The sequence below is a fragment of the Tachypleus tridentatus genome, chromosome 3 (genome assembly GCF_004210375.1).
Source record: "Tachypleus tridentatus isolate NWPU-2018 chromosome 3, ASM421037v1, whole genome shotgun sequence".
Classification (NCBI taxonomy): Eukaryota; Metazoa; Arthropoda; class Merostomata; order Xiphosura; family Limulidae; genus Tachypleus; species Tachypleus tridentatus.
The window spans coordinates 30839298-30865581 of record NC_134827.1 but is presented as its reverse complement, the minus strand read 5'-3'; the positions used below and the strand labels follow the sequence as shown (position 1 = coordinate 30865581).

Genomic DNA, 26284 nt, shown 5'->3' with positions numbered 1-26284 from the left:
CAGTACTTAGGTTTAAGGTTGTTGCTATAAAAATGCTTTTACTTAATGATTTTCAGTACTTAGGCTTAAGCTTGTTGCTATAAAAATGCTTTTACTTAATGATTTTCAGTACTTAGGCTTAAGCTTGTTGCTATAAAAATGCTTTTACTTAATGATTTTCAGTACTTAGGTTTGAGGTTGTTGCTATAAAAATGCTTTTACTTAATGATTTTCAGTACTTAGGTTTAAGGTTGTTGCTATAAAAATGCTTTTTCTTAATGATTTTCAGTACTTAGGCTTAAGCTTGTTGCTATAAAAATGCTTTTTCTTAATGATTTTCAGTACTTAGGCTTAAGCTTGTTGCTATAAAAATGCTTTTACTTAATGATTTTCAGTACTTAGGTTTAAGGTTGTTGCTATAAAAATGCTTTTACTTAATGATTTTCAGTACTTAGGTTTAAGGTTGTTGCTATAAAAATGCTTTTTCTTAATGATTTTCAGTACTTAGGCTTAAGCTTGTTGCTATAAAAATGCTTTTTCTTAATGATTTTCAGTACTTAGGCTTAAGCTTGTTGCTATAAAAATGCTTTTACTTAATGAGTTTCAGTACTTAGGATTAGGGTTGTTGCAATATATTTTATTTTTTTTATCTAGATACCTTTTTGAACATTTTTCCCACTTTCACCAAAATGAAATAATAATAATTTTCAACAGACCCAACCTTGAAATAAGAATGTTTTGTTCTATAGTAAAAAATTCCTAATTCAGAAACTTTTCACTTTTACCACAATGTGGCAGTGTTCACAACTCTCAAGTAACCTAGTTTTCACTCTGTTCCCTTTACAATATTACTTATGAATAACTAAGTAGCCTTTCTGCTGAGAATTAAAACACTTGCTGACATAAAAAGTTGATTACTGTACGTACAACTGACAACCAACTTTTCAGTCTTACCTCCATTATACTTATACATTTCTGAAAGCTAATTAAAAAACCAAAAACCTCTGCACCAAAATAAATATTGTACTTTTCAAGCAACCATAACTTGGATTTATAGTAGTTTTTCAGCTGCACTAATTAAAACAAAAATAGTTAATTTTCCAAAGTGTTATACAGACCTGGAAAAACAAAATAATATTTGTTCAAATAACTGACATAATGATATTTTGTTCAGCAGTTTTCACAAAATCATTTACAAAAGACAAAGGTTATCCCTCTACATCATTAAACATATTATCTCCCTCTTTAAATAGTATTTTCAAAAATTGGAATTTAAATATAATTTGCACTTTGGGATAGCTGCATGATGGAAGTTAGTTTACAGGTTCCAATACTCTATTGTTTATCCCACCGTTAGAAATGTTCAAAAGTGTAACCATTATGAAACAAATTAAAATATTTCACAGAACTTTCTTAGCTCAGTTGGCAACAGGAAATTTTTGTTCTAGTACTAAGTTTCATATAAATATTTAGTAATAAGTTCTGAGCAACAAGTTAATAATTTATACATTGTATCAGCAATCTCTATCTTGTTTATTATTTGTTTAAAACAAAATCAACAAATATAATAAAAGAATGACTGATTGAAGAACATTAACAGGTACGATGCACATATAGATTTCATTTCCACTTAAACTGTCAGTTAAATAAAACAAAAATTTTAGAATAATTAGAACAAAGAGAATAAGATACATTAAATTTCTTAGATTTAAAAACTAATCCTGCAGAACCTTATTGAATATACAAAAAAGAAGTCCAAATGCATCATGTATTCACATTTTTAGGAATACTGAAACAGTTTGACATTAAGTTTTGTTTAATCTATTCTTTTCTTATATTCTACTAGAAAACAAACTAAGTGTAAGTAATACCTTCCAAGGTAAAAGTTTTACAAACCACAACAACAATATTGGACAAACTGTTTCTGGGATACAAAATATACCATGAGACACAGTGACTATCTCATCGTAAGAATGATTCTATACATCTGTTACTCTAATAAATTCCACAACGGACACGTGACATCATTCCTAATCCATAAACTAATCAACTTGGTTTCTAAAAAAGATGCACCTGTTTAAATTTGGATACATAAAACTTTTAATAAATAATCTTTTACAAATCAAATTAATATAGAATGGTAATTACGACTGGCTATAAGAAACTATTAGAAAACACGTTCACATACAAATTACAACAATACAGATAAAAGTTTAACAAGAAATTACTTTTTCTTAAAAGCACAACTCAATACCTTGCACAAGCAGGGGCCGAGTCAAATGTTACTTTTGTCAAAATTCAATACACACTAATATTTATTTCGTTGTATCTCAGATATTTTCTATACAGCCTAAAATACACACTTATATGAACTAATGTTTTATATACTGAATCTTACTAGATGACAAACAAAATATCAAAAGAAAAAAGCTTTCTATAAGTTAAATACTCTATAAGTTTAGTTACTAGAACATGTACTTTTAAAACTGAGATCTTCAAAGTAATCATTTGTTATCAATCACTTTTCCAGTTACTCTAGCAAAAAAATAGTTCAGATTAAAACCAAAATTATTTATTGCTTATTCCACTACCATTCTTTCACAATAACAAAAAATTTATATTAAATTAAAAATTGTCTTTAATAACATATTAAATACATTGTATATTTTAAGCATAGAGTAACTCCAGCAACAGAATGAGTATATCATTATTACAATATTTTAGGTAAATTAAATGACTTTCTACAAGTAATTATTACTTGGGGTAGAGCTTTGGCTGGTAGTAAAATAAAAAACACTAGCTTCTATTTCGTTTAGTTTATATTTCTTCCACACTGAAATTATAAGGCACTCAAAGTGTCATTTTCAGATGGGAGTCAAAGTACGTTTCTGGTGTGCTGTTAACTCTGGATGCCAGAAATCTACAATCAGCACAAGACGTGACTGGTTACCATTGTGCCAAACTTCGTGCTCAAAGGAATCATCAAACACAATTGTCTTGCCTTCAGTCCATTCTCTGTGATAAAGACGTAAGCCATATTAAGAAAACATAACTTTTAAAGGACAAATAAATAAGTCAAAACTTTCTTACAAAGGGAGATCTATTCTATTCTCAGAAACACTTCCAGAATTAACCAACACTTTAGTAGAAACAGTGAATTGGTAACATAATGCAAGTATGACTATTTTATCTGAAGTTAAGCACAAAATTATGCAATAGGCTATCTGTGCTCTGCCCACTACAGGTGTCGAAACCTGGTTTCTCGAGCTGCATGTTTGCAGAAATACTGATGTACCACTGGGGGGGACCAAGTTCAACAGAATGCTGCACAATAAATTAATTTGTTCTCCTAATAGACAATGTTTTCTTCCCTGAAATAGGTTTTAAAGTCATATTAAATATATCTTTATGCCACAATAATGTTTGATAATGATTTTTCTTCCAATATCCTCAAAAGATGAGTAATCTACAAGTTCTTCCAAATGTTATACAACATTAAACCAACTAATGAAGACTTTTAACACTAACTATACCAGACAGAATAAATGAAATTGACTCAGAAGATTGAAAGTTGTTTTTTTTTTTAATTTTCCAGTACTAATCACAAACGTCTGTAGGTACTTTTTCCCCCCCCAATAACTTTTTCTGTTCTTTTGTGTTGTAATAAATGTTCAAATTTATCCATTTCAATAAGATAAGAAACAAATATTTAGATGTATAACAAAGCTAATAAAAAAAAAACTAGATGGGTAAACAAACACAAGAGTTCATACTTTCATCATGCAGCATTTATCATATTCAACCCTCAAAAATATAACTAAATGTATCTACATGTCCATTGTTATCAATGGACGTGAACCATTTTTGGCAAGACGATGAGGGATAATATTCTACACATATCCAAATTTCATCAAAATTCAATCATTTTTGACTGAAATATAGAAAAGTTGTGTAAAAAATCGATCTCCATATTAACAGGTATGGACGTTTTTGGATTTTCATGACTTTGGTCCACTAAAACTGATCACTTCTAACTTTGGTTATAGTCATAAATATACACTAACTTTCACGTAAATTCATTTGGACATTTTCAAAAAATCTTGCTGACAAATGCACACACATGTGAAAACATAACTCTGTCACCTTTGGTAGTGAAGGAAAACAGATATCGTACGGTGCAAAATACGATAAAACAAAGTCGTATAAAATATCCTGGATAAAAACAACCAGTATTGGGTTATTTCCTTTAGAGCAAGAAGAGCAAAGTTAGGTAAACATTTTATAAAAAAGAAACTATTCTAAGCATCACTTAGAAAATGATCATTTTACACAGCTATTACTACAAACTTGCCGATTAAATATACATGTAGGCATCTCGATAATAAAATAACTCTTCATTTTAGGTCACGTGTAGTAAGAAGGTCAAACTGATGGGAAAAACATTGTGAGGTATTTCACACCAATCAAGCTAAACTAAAATTGTCAATGAACTCACACGGTTAACTAGCCTCAGAAATAAACACCTTCAAGGCCCGATTACTATCTATTTCCAATCAAAGTATTATCAAATAACAGTTATTACAATTAAATCCTCGTGACGAGACATTTGATACTGGAATCTGATCGACTTAAATAGGAATTAGGTGACTGTTAACAACAGTGTTGAATGACTGCATCATATAAATCATATAACAAATTTAGTGAGTTTTAACTTTAATTAGTCTAACTTTTAAATCATACAAATTAACCACAAGTAGCTTTAAGCAAGTTAGTCCAGAAACAAGATTAAACCTTCGTGTAAGTTTCTATTTAAATGTTATATACATAAAATAAAAAGTATATATTAGACAATCGAATAAAATCAATGATGAAGAATTACCAGGAGGTACAACTCTCATTATATGAAACAGATATTCATGTTCTGAGAATAAAAACACTGTTTGTTTTAACTGATAACTAAAGAGAATTGGTAAATGTTCCTCCATCATAAATTTCGACACAGTGCTTATCCTTTTTCTTACAGAAATTTCCTGAACTCTGCACACATGAATAAATTACCGTTAATAAATTTTGTTACTTTGTAAATTCATATTTTAAGCCTTTTCAACAGATCGCAGGGTCGAAGGACACGTCACTGTGCTTGTTTACTTCATTCAATATTTTATTGAACTACTGTTTCATGAATGTATGTCAATAAGTTTGTAAATTGTAATTCAAACTTTAATATTATGTACAAGTTAACTTCTTAATTCAAAAGTAAATATTAAAAGAACACACCTAAATACAGATGTCAGTGAGTCACATGGTATGTTGAATGCAGAACTGGCTAAAATTAGATGTTTGTTATGTCAAAATACTGAGTCTATAGTTTCATGCAAATTAGAAACTCAAATTCGTAATACTAACAAGCTAGAATATAAAATAAGAACCTCGTATATTTTCATTTAGCTGAGATATGGTTTATGTACTGAATCAAACATAGCTGCTCTGTTCAACGAGATATGGCTTATGTACTGGATCAAACATAGCTGCTCTGTTCAACTCTTTCCATTTGTGGAAATGGTCCCTTATACGCATACACTTACTTCAATAGTAGAGAAAATAACAGACAAAATATAAAGACTTGCTGACAAAAACACCTGAAATGTATGTAGGAGGTTTGGGATTACACAAATAATATCTGAGATTGTGGGCACAAAGAATACTTTTCTTAATCATAACATGAAATCACTTTGCATTCAGAATAGTAATGAAACAGACTTAATATTTCCACAAACACATCTTTAGTAAAAGTACTTCCTTAAATATCTTAATTTTTGTGTACAAAAACCTTGCAATGCTAACTAAAAGTCTACAAAGTTCTGTAAAACTACATACACTAAATTGAAAGCTGTAGTATAAATATTTAACGTATGCAAATATTTATACAAACTTGCATATACTATACTGAGACCTTTGTAAAAGGTTTAATAATAACTATATTTACAAACAAAAAAATTTACAACTAAAAATAAAAACGAATATGACAATACGTTGCTTTGTTTACCTTGTTTCATTCGCCACACGAATTTTTACACCCTTTGGAACGACAAGGCCGAGATGGGCTCGAAGTCTGCAATTAGTAGGGCCTGTGTGAGCCCAGACGTGAGTGCCAGGTTGCATGACAGAGAATTTCACCTGAAATATTAGATAAAACATACTAATGAAACAAGTTAAGTCATCTGAACAATTACCATGAAATACAAAAATCTCTAATTCAGCAGTCTGATTACAAAAAGAAAAGTTTGTTCTTGTGAAAAACTTTTACTGAAGATTGTTGTACAAAGAATTATCAAATCAACGTAATCAAGTATATGGTCCTCAATTTCTGAACGTACCAAAAAATATCTTATTTGAATAATACAGTGACGTTGATTTGTTAACTTTCTGAACGCACCAGCAAATATCTTATTTGAATAATACAGTGACGTTGATTTGTTAACTTTCTGAACGCACCAGCAAATATCTTATTTGAATAATACAGTGACGTTGATTTGTTAACTTTCTGAACGTACCAGCAAATATCTTGTTTGAATAATACAGTGACATTGATTTGTTAACTTTAATGATGTCTTATGCAGATTATAGGCAAAGTGGCCAGGTAAGAGACCTTTATGGCTCAGTAGCACCCATCTATAATTCTGAACTATAGATCAGAGAAAAGGCTAACAGTTGGTAACACTTGCAACCTACAGTTGTTAATTTTAACTTAATAGCAAAATATTATTTCAAAATAACAATACTTAAAAGTCGAAATCATGTTCCACAACACTTGAACTCAAGACCCTTGGATACCAAGTCTGATATGTTAACCACTTGGCCACATCCACTGTAATATGAATATGATGCCATCACACTTACATTGATTTATATCTTATGTAGACAATAGCACTGCCTATGTGGGGATGGCTCAAATGTTTCATCGAAATAGCATTTTAAATATCTTCTTACTTACAATACTATACAGTGTTTCCTTTTATAACAATATCTATGTAATGATTAAATCACAAGTTCTAGGAATGCCTGTAAATATCACAGTAATAAGTTTGAATTTCTTGTTTTAATTACATGATAATTCAAAAACCAAAATAATGGTGATAACAAATTTCACTGAAGTGACAAATGGCATTATCCGTTTTTATTAGTATCATTAAAAACTAGTGGGTCTGGCATGGCCAGATGTTTAAGGCACTCGACTCGTAATCTGAGAGTCATGGGTTCAAATTCCCATCACACCAAACATGTTTGCCCTTTCAGCTGTGGAAGTGTTATAATGTTACAGTCAATCCCACTATTTGTTGGTAAAAGAGTGATCCAAGAGTTGGTGGTGGGTAGTGACAACTAGCTGCCTTCCCTCCAGTATTACACTACAAAATTAGGGACAACTTGTGTTGATGGTTCTCGAGTAGCTTTGCGTGAAATTCAAAACAAACAAAACTAGCAGTAATTAAAAGAGAAATTCTAGTTTAAACAATGTTATCATTACCTCTTGAAGTAAGCTTTCTAACATAAATTTTGTGTTTCCTTAAAAATTGTAAAAACAGCATGAAACAACAGTGTGAAAGTAAACAAAAACACATTTCAAATAAGTAAATGTGGAGTGGCTAATATATTCCTTCAACAACAATGAAAATAAGCTTGTCGGGATGAAAAAAAGTACCATAAAAATATATATGTACAATCACAAATGAGTTTAATTTTGTCTGTTAAAATTTATTACACTGTCTTTCTGTGCTGTAATGTAGGAATGATACAAATGCCATCCCTACTATCTTGTTTACATTGTTTTTACAGAACTGATATTAGCCATCAGTACATTCACTTCCTTTTTTAGAAATGTTGTTTCTTTACTTGTTTATTAAACGAATATTATACCTGTTTCCAGTAAACAAAACTGACACTTCATCTACATCACAATAAAGGAGATATATCACAGGAACATGAATTAAAAATTAACTTTATTCATAAATGACACTTTTATTAATTTCCAGCAATTGACAATATCATTGGATGCCCAAGTTCTTTATCCAGTATTTCCACATATTATCAGGAAAGTTATTTACTAGTTTACTTTTTCAACACTGCATACAACACTGAGTTTCTCTCTGCTAAATGTTCAACTGTTTCTCAGTAATCTGATGATGCTGATTCTAAAAATTACTGGTCGTCTCTTGTTATGATAGATTTATTTAAAATATTCTTATATATCACAAAAATAACTTTAATTACTTTATTAATCCAATGAAAATTGCATTTGAAAATGTACAATTTGCATATTTTGATAAGTTTCTTTCAAATTGAAGTAACAGGAATTGATGGCCTAAGTGTTCCCATTGTGTGAAAGTAAAGATTTAACACTAGTTTTGGATGAGTTGATAAAAAGTTTCCATTCTCAAGGATTATGTTTAGTACCTAATTCTTTCATTACTGAATCAACATTTGTACATAAACACAAAGTACCTTGTATGATGTAATTAGTAAGACTTTGATCGCAACTTCGGTAAATTGAAACTTAGTAAGAGATTGATGGCAACTTCGGTAAATTGAAACTTAGCAAGACTCTGATGGCAACTTTGGTAAATTGAAACTTAGTAAGACTTTGATGGGAACTTCGGTAAATTGAAACTTAGCAAGACTTTGATGGGAACTTCGGTAAATTGAAACTTAATAAGACTTTGATGGCAACTTTGGTAAATTGAAACTTATTGCTGTAAATTAGAGCCAAGACGTTCCTCATGCTGCTTTGACTGAAACAAGTCATGAATCAGATCATTTAGTTCTTCTTGTGTGATCAGATGAAACAGTTTATGTTGAGGTACCACAGAAACAGAATTACTAGATGAAGGTTACAAAGAAGATTCATTGTTTTCTTTGCAGGATAACTTTTCTGTTTCCCGAGTTTATTGAGGTAAGTAGCACCTCACTAGAAGACCATCCTCATGAAGTGCTGGCTTCATTACAGATACAATATCTGGATATTTAGTGTATTGTTAAGTTATACCTAAATAACCAGAAATGACAATCAGTTAGGTCTTTGAGTTCACACCATATCATGGGAACTGCAAATGGCAAACTTGCTCTCTTCTTAATCAGTCACAGTGTGTGTTATATAAGCAAAGTCAGTCAGGTTACCTGCTGTGTCCACCAAGTATAATTGAACCCTTGATTTTAGCATTGTAAATCTGAAAGCTTACTGGTATCCCACCTGTGGGATACAACCATATGTACAAATTTTGCAATACAAATGTGTTACCTAATGTTTTTCTTGGCCATAAATTTGCCCCCAAATGTGAAGTAATAAAATACTTTTACCTTGTGTGTGATGTTTGTTCTTTATGAAACTACAATATATTTTCCACAAATGTACTAGAAACTGTTTGGACAATTTTTGCCCTTTTAGACTTTGCTTGACTGGAGACAGCCAGCATTTCAAATGATTTTCTAAAGAATATAAAATAATTTATGTTTACAGAACTAAAGTATAAGAGATTTTTAAAAACAAAATTTTACATAATTTGACAGTAACTTGGGTAATGTGAGAAGAAAAGGTTTGGAGTTTGGTTTGACTGTAAATGGAGCAAAGCAGAGCAACCTACTGGGTAGATGAGCAAAGCAGAGCAACCTACTGGTAGATGAGCAAAGCGGAGCAACCTACTGGTAGATGAGCAAAGCGGAGCAACCTACTGGGTAGATGAGCAAAGCGGAGCAACCTACTGGGTAGATGAGCAAAGCAGAGCAACCTACTGGGTAGATGAGAAAGAGACATCTGACTTTGCCCCTTTTATGCTCAAGTCAAGGAACTTTAAATGTTCTAGCAAACCAAGAACATGAGGATTTCATGATTTCTAGATAGAACAAGTGAGTGTGGTAACAAGGTAAAATTAGCCCAATTTGTTACAAATTTATTGAGAACACAAAGCATATATAAATAGTACATTTGGAGTTTTCTACCAATACAATACAGACAGTGTCTGAAGTTATCACAATTGTATATCTTCTACCCATTAAACTACCCATGTAAACCTAATTTAACAATATAATTCAACTGTACTGAGTTGATTACATGGTACTTCACATATTGACGAACCCATTCTCCTCACTCGTAACATTTTTGTATACATCCAGCACCACTGATGCCTATTAGTGATGTAAAGCTGGAGAAAAGCAACAGTACAGTAAACAGGGTGAATAAATGTTACTAAGTGGTCAGCAAAATAATAGTTATGTAACTTTCCCAATGTTTCCGATTTCTACGTACCTCAGAGAGAACGTAATGTACAAATTCTACACAACATGAAATCCAAAAAAAAACAGATCATTAACCTTCTCACTAATTCACAACTCAAACCATTCTATACAAATGATAAAAGTCAAATGAAAATACATAAATAAATACACTGTGCAAGAACTACAAATCCATGTACTATTAATCAGTTACTTGTACATGATGTAAAACAATATTTTTAGTCTTTGAACAAATGCAAAGAAATTATTTAATTTCATCCTGTTTGAAACTAGAATAATTTTAGCGTGAATATTATTTCAAGCCAGAGTGAATACAATTAATACCTGTCCTCGTTTACATCCAACGGCATCAGGTATTTTCTCGATCAAAGCACAGGTCCGAGGCACCTTGTCACAATTTTTGGCAAATTTCTGGCCTTAAAAACAAATACAAAAAATATCTTTTATGTGTTTGAGACTTCAAATATTTTTTTTGTAACAAAAATAACAAAACAGTTGTTGTGAAGAATACTTACTCACATAAATAAACAGATTTGTTTCCCCAGTTTATAACTCCATGTAAAATCATTAAGCAACTTGAGAGTTGACAACTGCATGGTAAAATGCACAAACAATCTAAGTTTAAATGTCGCATGTTTTTAGTTCAAGGTCCACATAATGTGACTTTAAAAGTGGAATCTTCTGAATATTTGGTCAGGAGGTTTGGAATCACCTATAATCTCATGCCCCTGTAAAAACTGATTTCAATCATTTCTCCGGCATCTTAAAATGTATTTTTTGGCACAATCAGAAAGAACTCTTCATACTTTGTGTTTTCTAACTCTCACAGTCAATATTTTCTCTAACAAGATCCATCAAAAGCTTTTTTTCAGCTGATTTGTTCATGCTCTTAAGCATAACTTCTGAGTATTTAACTGTAACTTTGATCTTTCTAGAAATTTCTATATATTTCTTTTCTTTACAAAGTACTGGAGTTCTCTCTCAAAGTACACTAACATACATAACTTATCGTTAATTTTTGGTAAAATAACATCTTTATAACAACCTTCCAAAAATTCTTTGCAACTTCTATAATTACAATAAAATTAGCAAACAAATGATACACACATACCTCTAGCAAACATTTCAAACTGCTTCCAGTCGCCTGTGTCACGCAACCCTTCACTCTCTGGCCGAAAACCTGACTGCTGTTCATTTAGGATGGCAAGAGCTTCATTTTTAATTATCTTCCAGTTTTTCTCTAACAGCTTAAAGAAATATGATTGTTAAAATATATAAATATTCAAAACAACTCTATTCAGCAAAACCATTTAAACAATAAAAATGAGATGCAGTTTTAGAAGAAACAAAGGAATGAAACTTTAATAAATCAAGTAACTTATTCAAAGGTCATAATTTTCCTTTAGAGAAAATGTATTTCGGATAGGAACTTACCTCTACTCAAATATACATAGAAGTTTGTTGTAACCAAAAACAAGCCAAAGAAATAAACAAAAAATGCTGCATCAATTAAAAAGATTCCAGGGTACAAGCTGTAATGTGGGATATAAAATGTACCCTAAGTTTTGGAAGTGACTGCAGAAGTAGGACCCACATTGTGGAGGGGATACACTGTATCAGCCTTAACCTCCATTTGCCTGTCTCACACAGAGAAATAGTAATAGAAATAATAGATACAGAAATAGAAGTCAGGAAAGCGAGGTGTGGGTACTCAAGCCCACAACGTCCCACACCTATATCACCCTTTACTGTCTTCAGACAGTTGTGGGAAGGTGACTGCTTTCCAAAGTAAAGAAAAAAAAAAACTTAGTTGAAAGATAAAAATAAGGTACGACTATTTAGTGGTAAGTAAGTTAAATAAATTTATTTACTGAAGTTAGCACACCAGTCCCCATTATGATAGAAAGGCTCTAAATGGTAGTTCAGTAAACAAATTATCTAAATTAACTAGTATAGCTTACAACCACCATCCATTATGACTATTCTCATTCAGTGCTGCCCTCTATATGCATAAACTTCTTTTGCACAAACTTTGAAATCCCTATCCATCTGGAATTGATTGATTCCAGTGTGTCTACCATGCAAATCATTATGTGACAATCATCCATCAATACGAATGTGACACACTCTCTTGATGCATGTGACTCCCTCTATTCTATTTTATTGCACTACCATTTCAACTTTTGGCAAAAAAAATGGAAGCACAAGTTTTCAATGGGGAGTAAATGTAAGTACCTATAGAAAAATTATAACTTCCAAAATGGTACCATTACATCTTCTCACACAAATAGCTAGAATCCCACCAATGAACAGCTGGAGGGACTAGTGCAAGGGAAAGAAAAAAGCATCCTTCAAAAGCATCTTAAGGACACTCCTAGTTGAAGATCAAACCAGAGCACCAGGTAAATTCTTCACCTTGTGTAAAAAAAGCATTACAGATACAAGCAGAAACAGAGAGTAGCACATCTATAATTGGACAGTGATCTGAATGACACCATACATGAATCTCAATCCCATAATACATCAATGTGCCTCCAGATGTAGAGTGCTAGGGATGAAGGAAAGATAAATATATTCAAAACCTGGGCTGCCAGGTACAAACATGCACTTGGGAGTAGGATGAGGAACTTATTGATAAGTCAAGTCCAATCCAATACCTGGCCACTGATATCTTTGTGGGGAACATGAAAGAGAATCACAACACTGCCAAGTCAACTGGAGTCCAAAACCAAGGCCATCGAGAACCAAGATTCACTTGGGGGTAAGAAAGATTATGCCATCTTTCCCTTATGTTCAGGAGACCAGAGGGAATCTCATATCCAATGACACAATTTCGTACAGAATTGTAGACTTGTCGTCGAATTTGAAGGATCAAGTTTCCAAACACTTCGAAGCACCTGAAGATGAATTGTCTCTGATATGGTCTCTTCAAGTTGATGAATCTACTGACGTTAGTGGAAAAGCTCAAGTTCTGGCTTTTGTTCGATTCAAGAAAGATGGAAAAATTGTATACGAATACTATTTTGCAAAGATTTTAAAAAGTACAGCAAAAGGCCAAGACATTTTCGAGTTGGTGAATGAAAACATTTTGCTCTTCAAATTACTGTGTCAGCGTTTGCACCGATGGCTGTCCTTCAATGCAAGGAAAAAAGAAGGGATTTGTTACTCTGGTGCACTAACAAAATCCAAACATTAGGATTGTTCACTGCATGATTCACAGAGAGGCATTCGCCTCCAAATCTTTGCCGAAAGATTTGCAGTCTGTTACGAGTCAAGTTATTCAAGTGGTGAATTTCATCAAGTCTCGGCCACTTCAATCTCGACTTTTCTCTCTTCTCTGTGAGGCGATGGATTCAGACTACAAAAAGCTACTGTATCACACTGAAGTTCAATGGCTTTTGAAAGGAAAGGTGTTAAAGCGTCTTGTCCAACTAAAAACTGAAGTAATTTCTTTCTTGGATGTTAACGAAGCAGGTTTTGAATTTTCTTTTCATGATGAGATCTGGTGGCTGTAGGTTCAGTTTCTCTCCGACTTGTTTGACAAATTAAATTCTCTGAACTTAAGTTTCCAAGGACCATCTGAAAACATTATTACTGCAACGTCCAAAGTGAAGACCTTCGATGAAAAGGTGATGCTGTGGAAGAATAATATCTCGAAAGGAGTCCTTGATTGTTTTCCTTCTATTTACGAATGTCCGTCAAAGAAGAAAATTGTCCCTCAAATTTTGAACACATTAAGTGAACTACAGTCCCAACTAAAACGATACTTCTTGTCATTTGTTGTCGATGAATATAACTGGGTAACCTATCCATTCGGAATCAACAAGACAACAAATCCTACAACTGAGGAGTAAGAACAGCTCATTGATTTACGAAACAAATTTTATCAGTCATTGTTTCCCAAAAAGAGCTTGGATGAGTTTTGGATCTCCATTAAAATTCATATCCTGCAATCAGTTCAAAAGCAATTGAAGTTCTGCTTTCATTTGCATCTTCGTGGTTTTCAAGGTTGATGATGAAATGCAAGCTTGTTTGTCTATGCTAGAGCCTCACCTCAATTTGATTTGCTCTCGGAACCAGGCACAAGCGTCACATTGAAAACATATGTAAAAATAAAAAGTTTTGATTTTCTGCTATACCACAAAATTGTTAAAAAGCCTCAGAACGACACTCACGGCTAAAGCAAGCGATAGTGTTGTCAATGTGCAGATGACATTAATATCGCTTGCTTTGGCCGTGGTTTTAGTTCTAAGGCTTTTTAAGTTAGCTCTTCTGTGTTACGTGCATCTAAACGTGATGCACAATGACATTAATATTGATTCCTTTGGCTGTGATTTTCGTTCTAAGGCTTTTTAAGCTAACTCTTCTGTGTTACGTGTATCTAAACGTGATGCACAATTACATTAATATCGCTTGCTTTGACCGTGATTTTCGTTCTAAGGCTTTTAACGCTTGCCATATAACGTGTACCTAAAAAAACCATTAAGGCTTTCTAGGTGTGCCGCAAATCAGAAAAGGTTGAGAACCACTGCACTAGACTTACCATAATGTAAGAGGTAACGTACCATATTGCAATTCAATCTTAAATGGTATTTTTTGCTATGCATTGTTCATTCTATTTCGTCAGTTAAATGCTTTACGAAACTGAGAAGCTAATAAGTGTACAAGAAAATACAATAGTGATAAGGGTTAACATACTTTATGTACTGCTAAAATAATGTTACTGTCACTGTTAATAGATATATTCTTATATAGTTTACCCTCACTACACCAACCTTTAAGTAGGATACTCATTCAATGTACATATTTTAAATCTCAGTTTCACTATAACCAAGAAACAAGTCTTTTTATTACACTTCTATTATTCTCTTTACAACTGAAATGCACTAAAAAATGAGTTGTTATCAGACAGACACACACGTTTTTATTTTAATATATGAACTTAAGGCAATAAAATTTATAAATGTTACTGAAGAAAATTCAGCACAAACCAGAATGTAGTTGTAATATGTTGTTTCTTCTGGCATCCACCAGGGTTGGCCTTTTAGCCCTTTCACATTGTAAAGAGATCTCTGATATGCAGATAGGAAGACTCCTCTTTCACACCTTGCTCATACACTTCCATAGCCTGAGGAGATGCAAAAGATATTACAGAAGTTTACTTCAAATGAAAATTTACTAAAATAAAACACAGCTGAAAGTTGACATTAAATATGAAACAATCTAGCATTAAAAATTTTACAAAATATTCAGAAACAAATTATATTCCTTCTTCACATGCAGTATATATTCAATAAAGATAAACAAAAGGTTATGTCCCTATCTTCTCCACTAGATATATCTAAGTTAAAACATTCCCATGATTTAAAGGTCCATAAGACCAGTGCTTAACTCCAGTTTCTTGTGGCTCAGGCAACTTTTTATTACAGTTTTTACATCCTTTATGGACAGAATGCCAACTCCAGCTCAAACTAACACCCAGCAATTAACTTGTACACAACTCGCAGCTGAGTTACTGAAGAAAAGATTAGGTAAAGCCAAGTACAGATGAGCTTGTAATTAGCAACCTTTTGATCACAATCCTGAAACACTAATTACCAGGTCATGGTTCTCCTTGTCATATAGCACATTCAGCAAATTAAAATATGTATACTTATTTCTACTCTGTATGGTAAGTTTGGTATATCAGAATGATACAGCTATAACCTTTCCATTCAGAATAAGTTTATTAAACGAGAAAAATATATCTTATTAAATTCACTGTTTACAACATGCATATTCACAAAAACAGGAAATAATATTCTTATACTCCCTACTGGGTAAATTAGGCTTAGGAAATTGAAAGTTCATAATCATAGTTTTGTAATTAATGCATTGTTTATTGAAAAATACACTTTGAAACATTTATATTGGCTTAAATATAGCAGAATGTACTTATAATTTTGTAAGTGTAGGTAGATATAAAAATGTTGACTATTTCTAACATGACACTTAACTGGGGAAACAAAACAGAAGAGGAAAGTTGAAATTATCATAAAACTTCCGATAATTTATAAAATTAGAACACTTTGATTCAAGTTTATTTTTGAAACCAATAACATTTACAAATTCACAACATTAGTTAAATTTTTAAAGACAATTTTCCCTAAAACTTTGCTTTGTGGCTAATACAATTAATAATAATTTATTTGAATACTAAAAATATTTACTGTATTTTACTACTGATAAGTTATTACAGAAGTGTTCAGGGTATAAGGTGATGCTACTCATATGTTCATGAAGTCAAAACATAAACAGTTGATTAATTTCGTTAAACACATCTATTTTCTAAAATATTCCAGCAGAACATGAGGAAATTATATTGTTCATAGGATACCTGTACTTTCTACAAACTGACCAGCACAAGAGAAGATAAATCTATAAGCAAATGTTTCAGAACATCAACAATAAACACTGTTTGAGGAAGAAATGTTGAATAATATGAGACACCTTTGAGGGTGATTGCACCACTAGAAATATGAACCTCATAAGCACAGTCCGTAAAGTTGCTTAAGTTCTGCTTGTTGTTTATATATTCTCATTATATTACATGTTATGCACTAGGGTTCTTTTGGTGTAATAATATTTAAAGAAAGATTGTGTAATAAAAATAATGTAAGTTCATTTTCTAGTTCATTAATAACTAATGACAAAAATTTCACATTTCTACAAAGAACCAGTTCCATTATGCAAATTGTTCAGGTAAACACTTCAGTTCATTTTAAGTAACAATATTCAAGTATAATAGATTTTATTACATAACAACACTTATTATGGAAATTAAATATGGTGCACCACTGCGAGATTATAACTTGTAAAGAAGGAAATCATAAATAAATTCAATGAGAAGCTTAAGACCTTACACTGAGCATTTTATATCATTTCTTATCACGGCATCATTTTTATATCATTTCTTCACCTTCACGCACTGAGAAATTTTATATCATTTCTTCGCACCTTCACGCACTGAGAATTTTTATATCATTTCTTCGTACCTTCACGGCACTGAGAATTTTTATATCATTTCTTCGTACCTTCACGGCACTGAGAATTTTTATATCATTTCTTCGTACCTTCACGGCACTGAGAATTTTTATATCATTTCTTCGTACCTTCACGGCACTGAGAATTTTTATATCATTTCTTCGTACCTTCACGGCACTGAGAATTTTTATATCATTTCTTCGTACCTTCACGGCACTGAGAATTTTTATATCATTTCTTCGTACCTTCACGCACTGAGAATTTTATATCATTTCTTCGCACCTTCACGGCACTGAGAATTTTTTATATCATTTCTTCGGTACCTTCACGGCACTGAGAATTTTTATATCATTTCTTTCGTACCTTCACGGCACTGAGAATTTTTATATCATTTCTTCGCACCTTCACGGCACTGAGAATTTTTATATCATTTCTTCGTACCTTCAATGCACTGAGAATTTTTATATCATTTCTTCGTACCTTCACGGCACTGAGAATTTTTATATCATTTCTTCGTACCTTCACGGCACTGAGAATTTTTATATCATTTCTTCGTACCTTCACGGCACTGAGAATTTTTATATCATTTCTTCGTACCTTCACGGCACTGAGAATTTTATATCATTTCTTCGCACCTTCACGGCACTGAGAATTTTATATCATTTCTTCGTACCTTCACGGCACGCACCTTCACGGCACTGAGAATTTTATATCATTTCTTCGCACCTTCACGGCACTGAGAATTTTATATCATTTCTTCGCACCTTCACGGCACTGAGAATTTTATATCATTTCTTCGCACCTTCACGGCACTGAGAATTTTTATATCATTTCTTCGTACCTTCACGGCACTGAGAATTTTTATATCATTTCTTCGTACCTTCACGGCACTGAGAATTTTTATATCATTTCTTCGCACCTTCAATGCACTGAGAATTTTATATCATTTCTTCGTACCTTCAATGCACTGAGAATTTTATATCATTTCTTCGCACCTTCAATGCACTGAGAATTTTTATATCATTTCTTCGCACCTTCATGCACTGAGAATTTTTATATCACGGCACTGAGAATTTTTATATCATTTCTTTGTACCTTAATGGCACTGAGAATTTTTATATCATTTCTTCATACCTTCACGGCACTGAGAATTTTTATATCATTTCTTCATACCTTCACGGCACTGAGAATTTTTATATCATTTCTTTGGTATTTTGTAAGAGGCACTTACTTTTTGAACTACACATTTTATTTTACACAGATAAAGTGTAGAATGACTTTTGATGTGAAAACAATTATTTCTTTGCTACATAATAAATTGAAATACCTTGAAAGAAAACCCAAAGTCTTGGTTCACACTTGTGCTTGCCAGTGAAGTGCTAAATAATACGATAAAAGTTAACACTGAAAACTGATTTTAAAACTAAGTTAAACATATCAATAGTATTAGAAATAGTTTTGAGAAAATGGCAAACAGTTCAACATTCAAACTAACCTCATCCTTCTTTCCAACTCTAGCAAGTGCATCACCCAAGTGAAAATAGAACCTTCCATCTATAACACCAGGTTCTCGTGTTCCAATCCCTTCACGCAGGAACTTAATTCCATCCTCATAGTTATTGTCCTCCGTCTTCAAAATAAAACCGTAATGAACTTTGGCATATCCATTATCTGGGTGTTTTTTAATAATCTGTAGGGAAAAGAAAAAATAAATCTCTCTCTATGTATACATAAATTAAGTACATGAACTTTTTAAAATAGCTCTAGAGAGTTTGATTCCATAAAGTTTTGAAATCAACTAAGCAAGATCTCTATGCAACACAAATCAAGTTTATTCAATAAATAGTCAATAGAAAAATAATATATAATAACAGTAAATAATAATTATTAATACTATTATTAATGAATAATAATAATAGCTTAAATATTCTGCATAAAGTCTGGTTAACTAACATCAATCTGATTATAGTGTGATGTCTTCCTGTTTACTGATGGAGAACATACCCTTACTACAGATCAAGTTACAAGATCTACTGTGTTACATTATTTTTAAATTGATATTTTGAAGGCAAGATGAACAACATTTTATAATTTTAAGAAATACATTCTATAGTGCAAGTAATAATGCATACCAATATTATAAAGTTATACGTGAAAAACACTCCCAAATTATATTCTACAGTGACTGCTAGAAATATGTATATCCATATAAAAAAGTGGAAGCTGTATATAACACTTGTACAACAAGTGTTCAACTACTACACTTACCTGTAACATTAAATTACACAGAATTTTTATTATGGTCACTTATATTGTAAAACTATTTCATGACATAATTTACTATTTGAAATTTCTTTCTTGGAAAGATCTGTGTGTAAAAACTTTTCAAACAACAAAAATATTAATTGGTATGAGACAAAAACAAGTTAAGCCTGAGTTTGGAATTATAACAAAATTCCACTGCCTTTCTCTCAGTGGGTGTATCTACTAAAATAAAAGATAAATGTTAAATGTAACACTATTCTTGCCAAGTTTATGATAATAATTCACAAAATACTATTTTATTTCTACATTTCACTTAAAAATTCATTAAATCATATAATTGATACCAACACGACATTTTATATTCATAAAATAACCCATTTATAAATTTACCATTACATTCTGGGACAAACATTTTCAAAATGTTCATTATAGCATATAAAAATTAATTTTCTTTTAATCAGGAAAAACAACTTTACCTTTAAGTTGTATCAAGTATAACATACAGTACGATAATAGAGTTTCATTATTACATTTATTTAACATATTGAGTAAGGTATTCTAAATATCTATGAAGTATAACAAACAAGTTTACAGTAAAGTTTTATTATTACATTCATATAACATACTGAGTAAGATATTCTTAACATCTATGAAGTACAACAAACAGTTTTACAGTAAAGTTTTATTATTACATTTATATAACATACTGAGTAAAGTATTCTTAACATCTATGAAGTATAACAAACAGGTTTACAGTAAAGTTTTATTATTACATTCATATAACATACTGAGTAAGATATTCTTAACATCTATGAAGTACAACAAACAGTTTTACAGTAAAGTTTTATTATTACATTTATATAACATACTGAGTAAAGTATTCTTAACATCTATGAAGTATAACAAACAGGTTTACAGTAAAGTTTTATTATTACATTCATATAACATACTGAGTAAGATATTCTTAACATCTATGAAGTACAACAAACAGTTTTACAGTAAAGTTTTATTATTACATTTGTATAACATACTGAGTAAGATATTCTTAACATCTATGAAGTACAACAAACAGTTTTACAGTAAAGTTTTATTATTACATTTATATAACATACTGAGTAAGATATTCTTAACATCTATGAAGTGTGACAAACAGTTTTACAGTAAAGTTTTATTATTACATTCATATAACATACTGAGTAAGGTATTCTTAACATCTATGAAGTACAACAAACAGTTTTACAGTAAAGTTTTATTATTACATTTATATAACATACTGAGTAAGATATTCTTAACACCTATGAAGTACAACAAACAGTTTTACAGTAAAGTTTTATTATTACATTCATATAACATACTGAGTAAGGTATTCTTAACATCTATGAAGTACAACAAACAGTTTTACAGTAAAGTTTTATTATTACATTCATATAACATACTGAGTAAGATATTCTTAAGTACAACAAACATCTACATTTATATAACATACTGAGTAAGGTATTCTTAACATCAGTATAACAAACAGTTTTACAGTAAAGTTTTATTATTACATTTGATATAACATACTGAGTAAGGTATTCTTAACATCTATGAAGTACAACAAACAGGTACAGTAAAGTTTTATTATTACATTTGTATAACATACTGAGTAAGATATTCTTAACATCTATAAAGTATAACAAACAGTTTTACAGTAAAGTTTCAGTATTACATTTGTATAACATACTGAGTAAGATATTCTTAACATCTATGAAGCATAACAAACAGTTTTACAGTAAAGTTTTATTATTACATTTATATAACATACTGAGTAAGGTATTCTTAATATCTCATTAACCCAGCTACATCAGTGACAGAGAAAGACAGCAATGATATAACCTCACATGTGATAGATGGTTCGAAATAAACTGTACACTTTTTCTTTCCATGATTGAGATTGTTTGGTTTTCCAGCTACATTTACAAGAAGTTTATTTACCTCTTAATGAAGTGTATTTATAAAGAATCAAAAGACTACAACACACCTTCTTTAACACTTTCTTAGCTTCTTGACCTTTACCAACTAGCAAGTACGTTACAGCCAATTGATTATGGATATCAATGTTTTCTGGATATCTGTTGGCTAAATGCTTTTGTAAGTTTAGAGCTTTTCCTAAGAGCCCTGTAGAGAAAATCAAAACAAATTCTTAAACAACCTAACGACTAAAATAAGTTTTAAAAGATTCTCAGCTAACAAGACATTCCAAATATTTTAATGAAGAATGATTTGAATTTAGAACATTTTAATGCACTCATTAACTGTTTTTCCTTACAAGTATTGCCATAATATATAAAAAAATATGTACAAGTGAATAATATTTATAATTCCCACGAAAATAAATGTGTTTTTCTTTAATTATATATATTCATGCATATACATATGAAGTTGAGAAATGTTATATTCTTCTTCAGAATTAACTTTGTATCAATCAACTATACTTCTCTCTTATGCAGTTAGAGGATCTGAAACATCTGTGTAGCATTGTTTTTCCATAGCTTTATTATTCTAACAAGGAGAAAACAAAAACAAAAACTTCCTAAACTAAATCTCTCTTTTGTCTTTATGGAGGGAAGTTACTAATCAATTTAACAGAAAATTACTCTTGTGAGTAAAATTTAGTTCACAGACACTGTTCTTTCGAAAATTATTTTTCTTGCATACAACTGTTTCTATAACCATTTTTTAAAATCACAAATAGTTCTCACATCAATCACTTGAACAGAAATTTGTTTATTGTAACAGTTTCACAGAAAGCTATTATTTCTCCTACTATGAACTAAGAAATAATATGTATATAAAATGCTCTACCTGAAGCACATAATAGCACCAAAAGTGAATAATAATTTCCAAATGCATGTAGTGCTTTATAATGATTATAGAATATAATAGCCTCACCTCTAAATCTCATCCTATCTACTGCCGGTTAGCAGAAAGTAAATATAATTTATCTGGAACATTGGGCATATTGAGAACATCTTGGTAGGCAGCAACTGCTTGTTCTAATAAGGAATTACTGTGTTGCTGTTCTGCCATTCTGTCAAAGCTTTGAGCCTTCCCATATACTGCACGAGGACTTTGAGGATGCTGCCTCAGGAGCTGTTCAAAGTGTTTTAAAGCTTTCTCCGGAGACTGGTTAATAGAACAAAGGAGGGGTACTTGGGTTTACTACACTACAGGGTTAAAATGAATAATTTTGAACTGAAACAAAACTGAAAGGCAAAACAACACATCAAACAGAAAAGCTGTCATGCTGTTACTTCTACATATTACATGAACACTGGTTTAGACTCCTTTCCAACGACACATCTAGTACCACAGCATTACATGAACCTTCTTATTTGTAAGTTAAAACAAAATTGTTTAAAATCAAATATAGCTTAGGATATATTAATACTTGTACGTAAAAACAACTGTTGTGGAAAAAATATCTTGAATTAATGTGTGTACAACCAACAGTACTACAAATCTGTGTACCTCATGTACCACAACTGAGTTCTCTCTAATGCATGAAATGTCAACTGTCAAGTAAAACATCAACTTTTACAGAAGACGTGAGCAAAATAAAGCTTATTATAAACTTACAAGTTATTTACCATAAAAGCTAAAAACTACAATTCTCAAGCTGGATGCTTCTGTATAATAATACAAGGAACTTACTGACTAACAAATGAATTACAAGCAACAATGTACTCTTATGTTTCTAGATGAATTCAGAAACTTAAACATAAAGAACATCTTTATATATTTGATCACCTTCAGTTTCTTTTCTCTACTGCCTTATTTTTTTCACTTCTCGGGATTTATATTTCACGTTTAATACAATGTTAACCAAACTTGTTGTTTTGAATTACGCACAAAGCTACACAATGGGCCATCTGTGCTCTGCCCACCACAGGTATCGAAACTCAGTTTTTAGCATTGTAAATCCACAGACATACTGCTGAGCCACTGGGGGGCATTAACCAAACTGATGTTGAGCAACTAGAGACTGATGTTGTATACACTAAGTCCACAGTAATAAACCATTATGGCCTACTTACGATGACTCAATTATTTTAGTAAATCAGTTCACATGAAGTATCATTTGATAGGTCTTAGCGTGTGGCTGGAAGCATCATAAATTTTAAGTTTAATAAAATAAAAAGAGGATTTTTCTTTAGTATTTTGTAAATCCCACAAATCAGCAAATTATTAATTCATGTCAATATTCAAACACAAAGTTTGTGTATAACTTATACTAAGATTTTGAAAGTAAGGTATTCCATTAAATTATGTAATTATCACTCTGATCTTTCAACATCAATAATTTAAAAATTGTACCAGGGCCCAATCCAGGTTTGTTTATTGTGTTTTCCCCCAGACAATTCAACATTTTGTTTGTGTAAAAATGTCTTTTGTAAGCATCAATCATTAACCCCCAAGTCCTTTAATTATTATTGGTGTGTTTTTGACTTGACTCATAAGTGATAACTTTTCCACAAAAGTATACCCCACTCCAACACAAGGAATTTAAGTGGCTTACCTTTACCAAAACAAAATTATTTGCATAACAAATTTCTAAAATTTTCAGTTTATTTGTTGGACACTCTATTGCAGGATTTGCCATGTATCCATTGCAACATTTGGAATTAACATGAACCATACTTTTAAGTGGGGATCCAAAAAGTGATAGAAACAGTTGAAAGAAATAGAACTACTTGGAATTGAAATCATGTTTATTTATAAATTTTTTGTTTGTTTGTTTTGAATTTCGCACAAAGCTACTTGAGGGCTACCTGTGCTAGCCGTCCCTAATTTAGCAGTGTAAGACTAGAGGGAAGGCAGCTAGTCATCACCACCCACCACCAACTCTTGGGCTACTCTTTTACCAACAAATAGTGGGATTGACCATCACTTATAATGTCCCCACGGCTGAAAGGGCGAGCATGTTTGGTACGACTTATTTATAAGTTATGCCTCTACTGAAATTAGATCCTCACAAGGTACTTAGATGATGAACACTTGTAGTGTGCAAGTATCCATACATAAAACACTCTTTATAACATTAGACATAGAAAGCAGAATCATCTGTTATGTACGATTAACCATGTGCTTACTCGTGCATGCCAATATTCAGTGTAGTCCCACAGAAATATACTGCTCTATGTGACATTATTAAATCAATAATAACCAGCAGTGTATTATGACGACTGTCACTAAAAGGGAGATTAACTTCTTGGTTGAAACAGAATACCATCTTTTTTAAAACTTACTGAAAATTAACAGTGAAATAAGGCTCTGAATTCCATACATATTAATGCTACTTAAGGATTACAAGGAAGTTGAGTATATTTGGGTATTTCCATTTAAGTAAAAATTAGCTGTCTTGAAGTATATATATTACATACTTTATGTGTATGTTTAGTACACAATAAACTATACAATGCATACTGTATGAAGCAACTGTTATGAACATAGTAGAATTAGATGTATAGATATCACCAGATGTTTATTTTGAAACTACCTGTGAAACAACAAATCATAGCTGTTCTTTAAGCAAGAATGTTGGATAATGTTTATGAATATATACATATTATGTACACTACGGTATCTTTCGAGTATATAGCTAATGTTTAACGTGGTTATTAGTCACTTTTAATAAGTATAAACAGAGCAATGTAACTGTAATGATTTTAATACAACTGGACATTACAAGAACACGTAGCCTAGTCACAATTCAGTTTAGCTTGCACGTGCATTATAATTCTTGGATTTCAGTAACTTAACATGTCCACCAAAATCTGACAATATTATGTTTTCTTAAAAAAAAAATGCAAGTTTTTAATAGCTAAAAATTAAATTTGTAAAATTAATCAATTTTCTCTTTTTGAACAAAGACAATATTAGTCCATGAAAGGATAAAAGTCACAGGTTCTTGCTTCATTGTAACTAACACAGTTTCATAATTAGTTAGTATTTTAAAGAACAAAACATGTAAATATATATATATATACACATATGCACATTAACTGAATAAATCAAGCAATAAATAGAAAAAAAACAACATTTAGAGTGCAGTCAACAATTATTCTAGTTGTGCCAAAAATATAAATCTTCATTCTCCATATCCTGAAATTTAGGAGAAATAGAAAATTAAATTTTAGAAGTCAATAATGGTAAAACATATTCAATAATAATAATAATAACAACAACAAGTATCTGATATAGAAATGTGTGTAAAAAGATCCATCACAATGAATGCAATGTTATATGCTTTTCACAATACGAAAAAGATTAACAAGTGAGCATAGTAAATGTTTATAAAACTTCCATCTCTCACTTCCCTTTACTTGGTTTTTTTATAATAAACATGGAACACTAACCATATGGAGTAAGAACTTGCTGAAATAATTTGGAAGTGACTGATAAAATAAAGAGCAGAAGTACCTTAATATATAATTAAATCTAATGTGGAATATGGTTGAAAAACAAACAATAATATAATAATGTCGATGCAAATGCCAAGAGAATGTTAAGCCTTGTATCAGTCTTGTTCTTCAACCATATTCCAAGTTAGATGGTTTTATTTTACTACTGAGTCTATTCTTAGGTAATATTAATTATTTCTCCTCTATACTTTATGAGATACTGATATGAATATACTCTATGTCAGTATTTAAGATTGTGTAACTGTTATTTTATTCTATTATAAAATAAT

General features: G+C 31.3%; 1 protein-coding gene across 1 annotated transcript; it reads right to left on the bottom strand.

The window, feature by feature from the left end:
• Positions 1-1536: 1536 nt before the first annotated feature.
• LOC143245780 (aspartyl/asparaginyl beta-hydroxylase-like) lies at positions 1537-24879 on the bottom strand. The gene is given in 11 exon segments (XM_076492034.1): positions 1537-2994; positions 6026-6156; positions 10588-10679; positions 11375-11510; positions 15255-15361; positions 15364-15391; positions 18782-18976; positions 21572-21708; positions 22483-22509; positions 22512-22742; positions 24840-24879. Coding segments are annotated over 11 exon segments (1275 nt in total). The 3' UTR covers positions 1537-2843.
• Positions 24880-26284: the final 1405 nt, after the last annotated feature.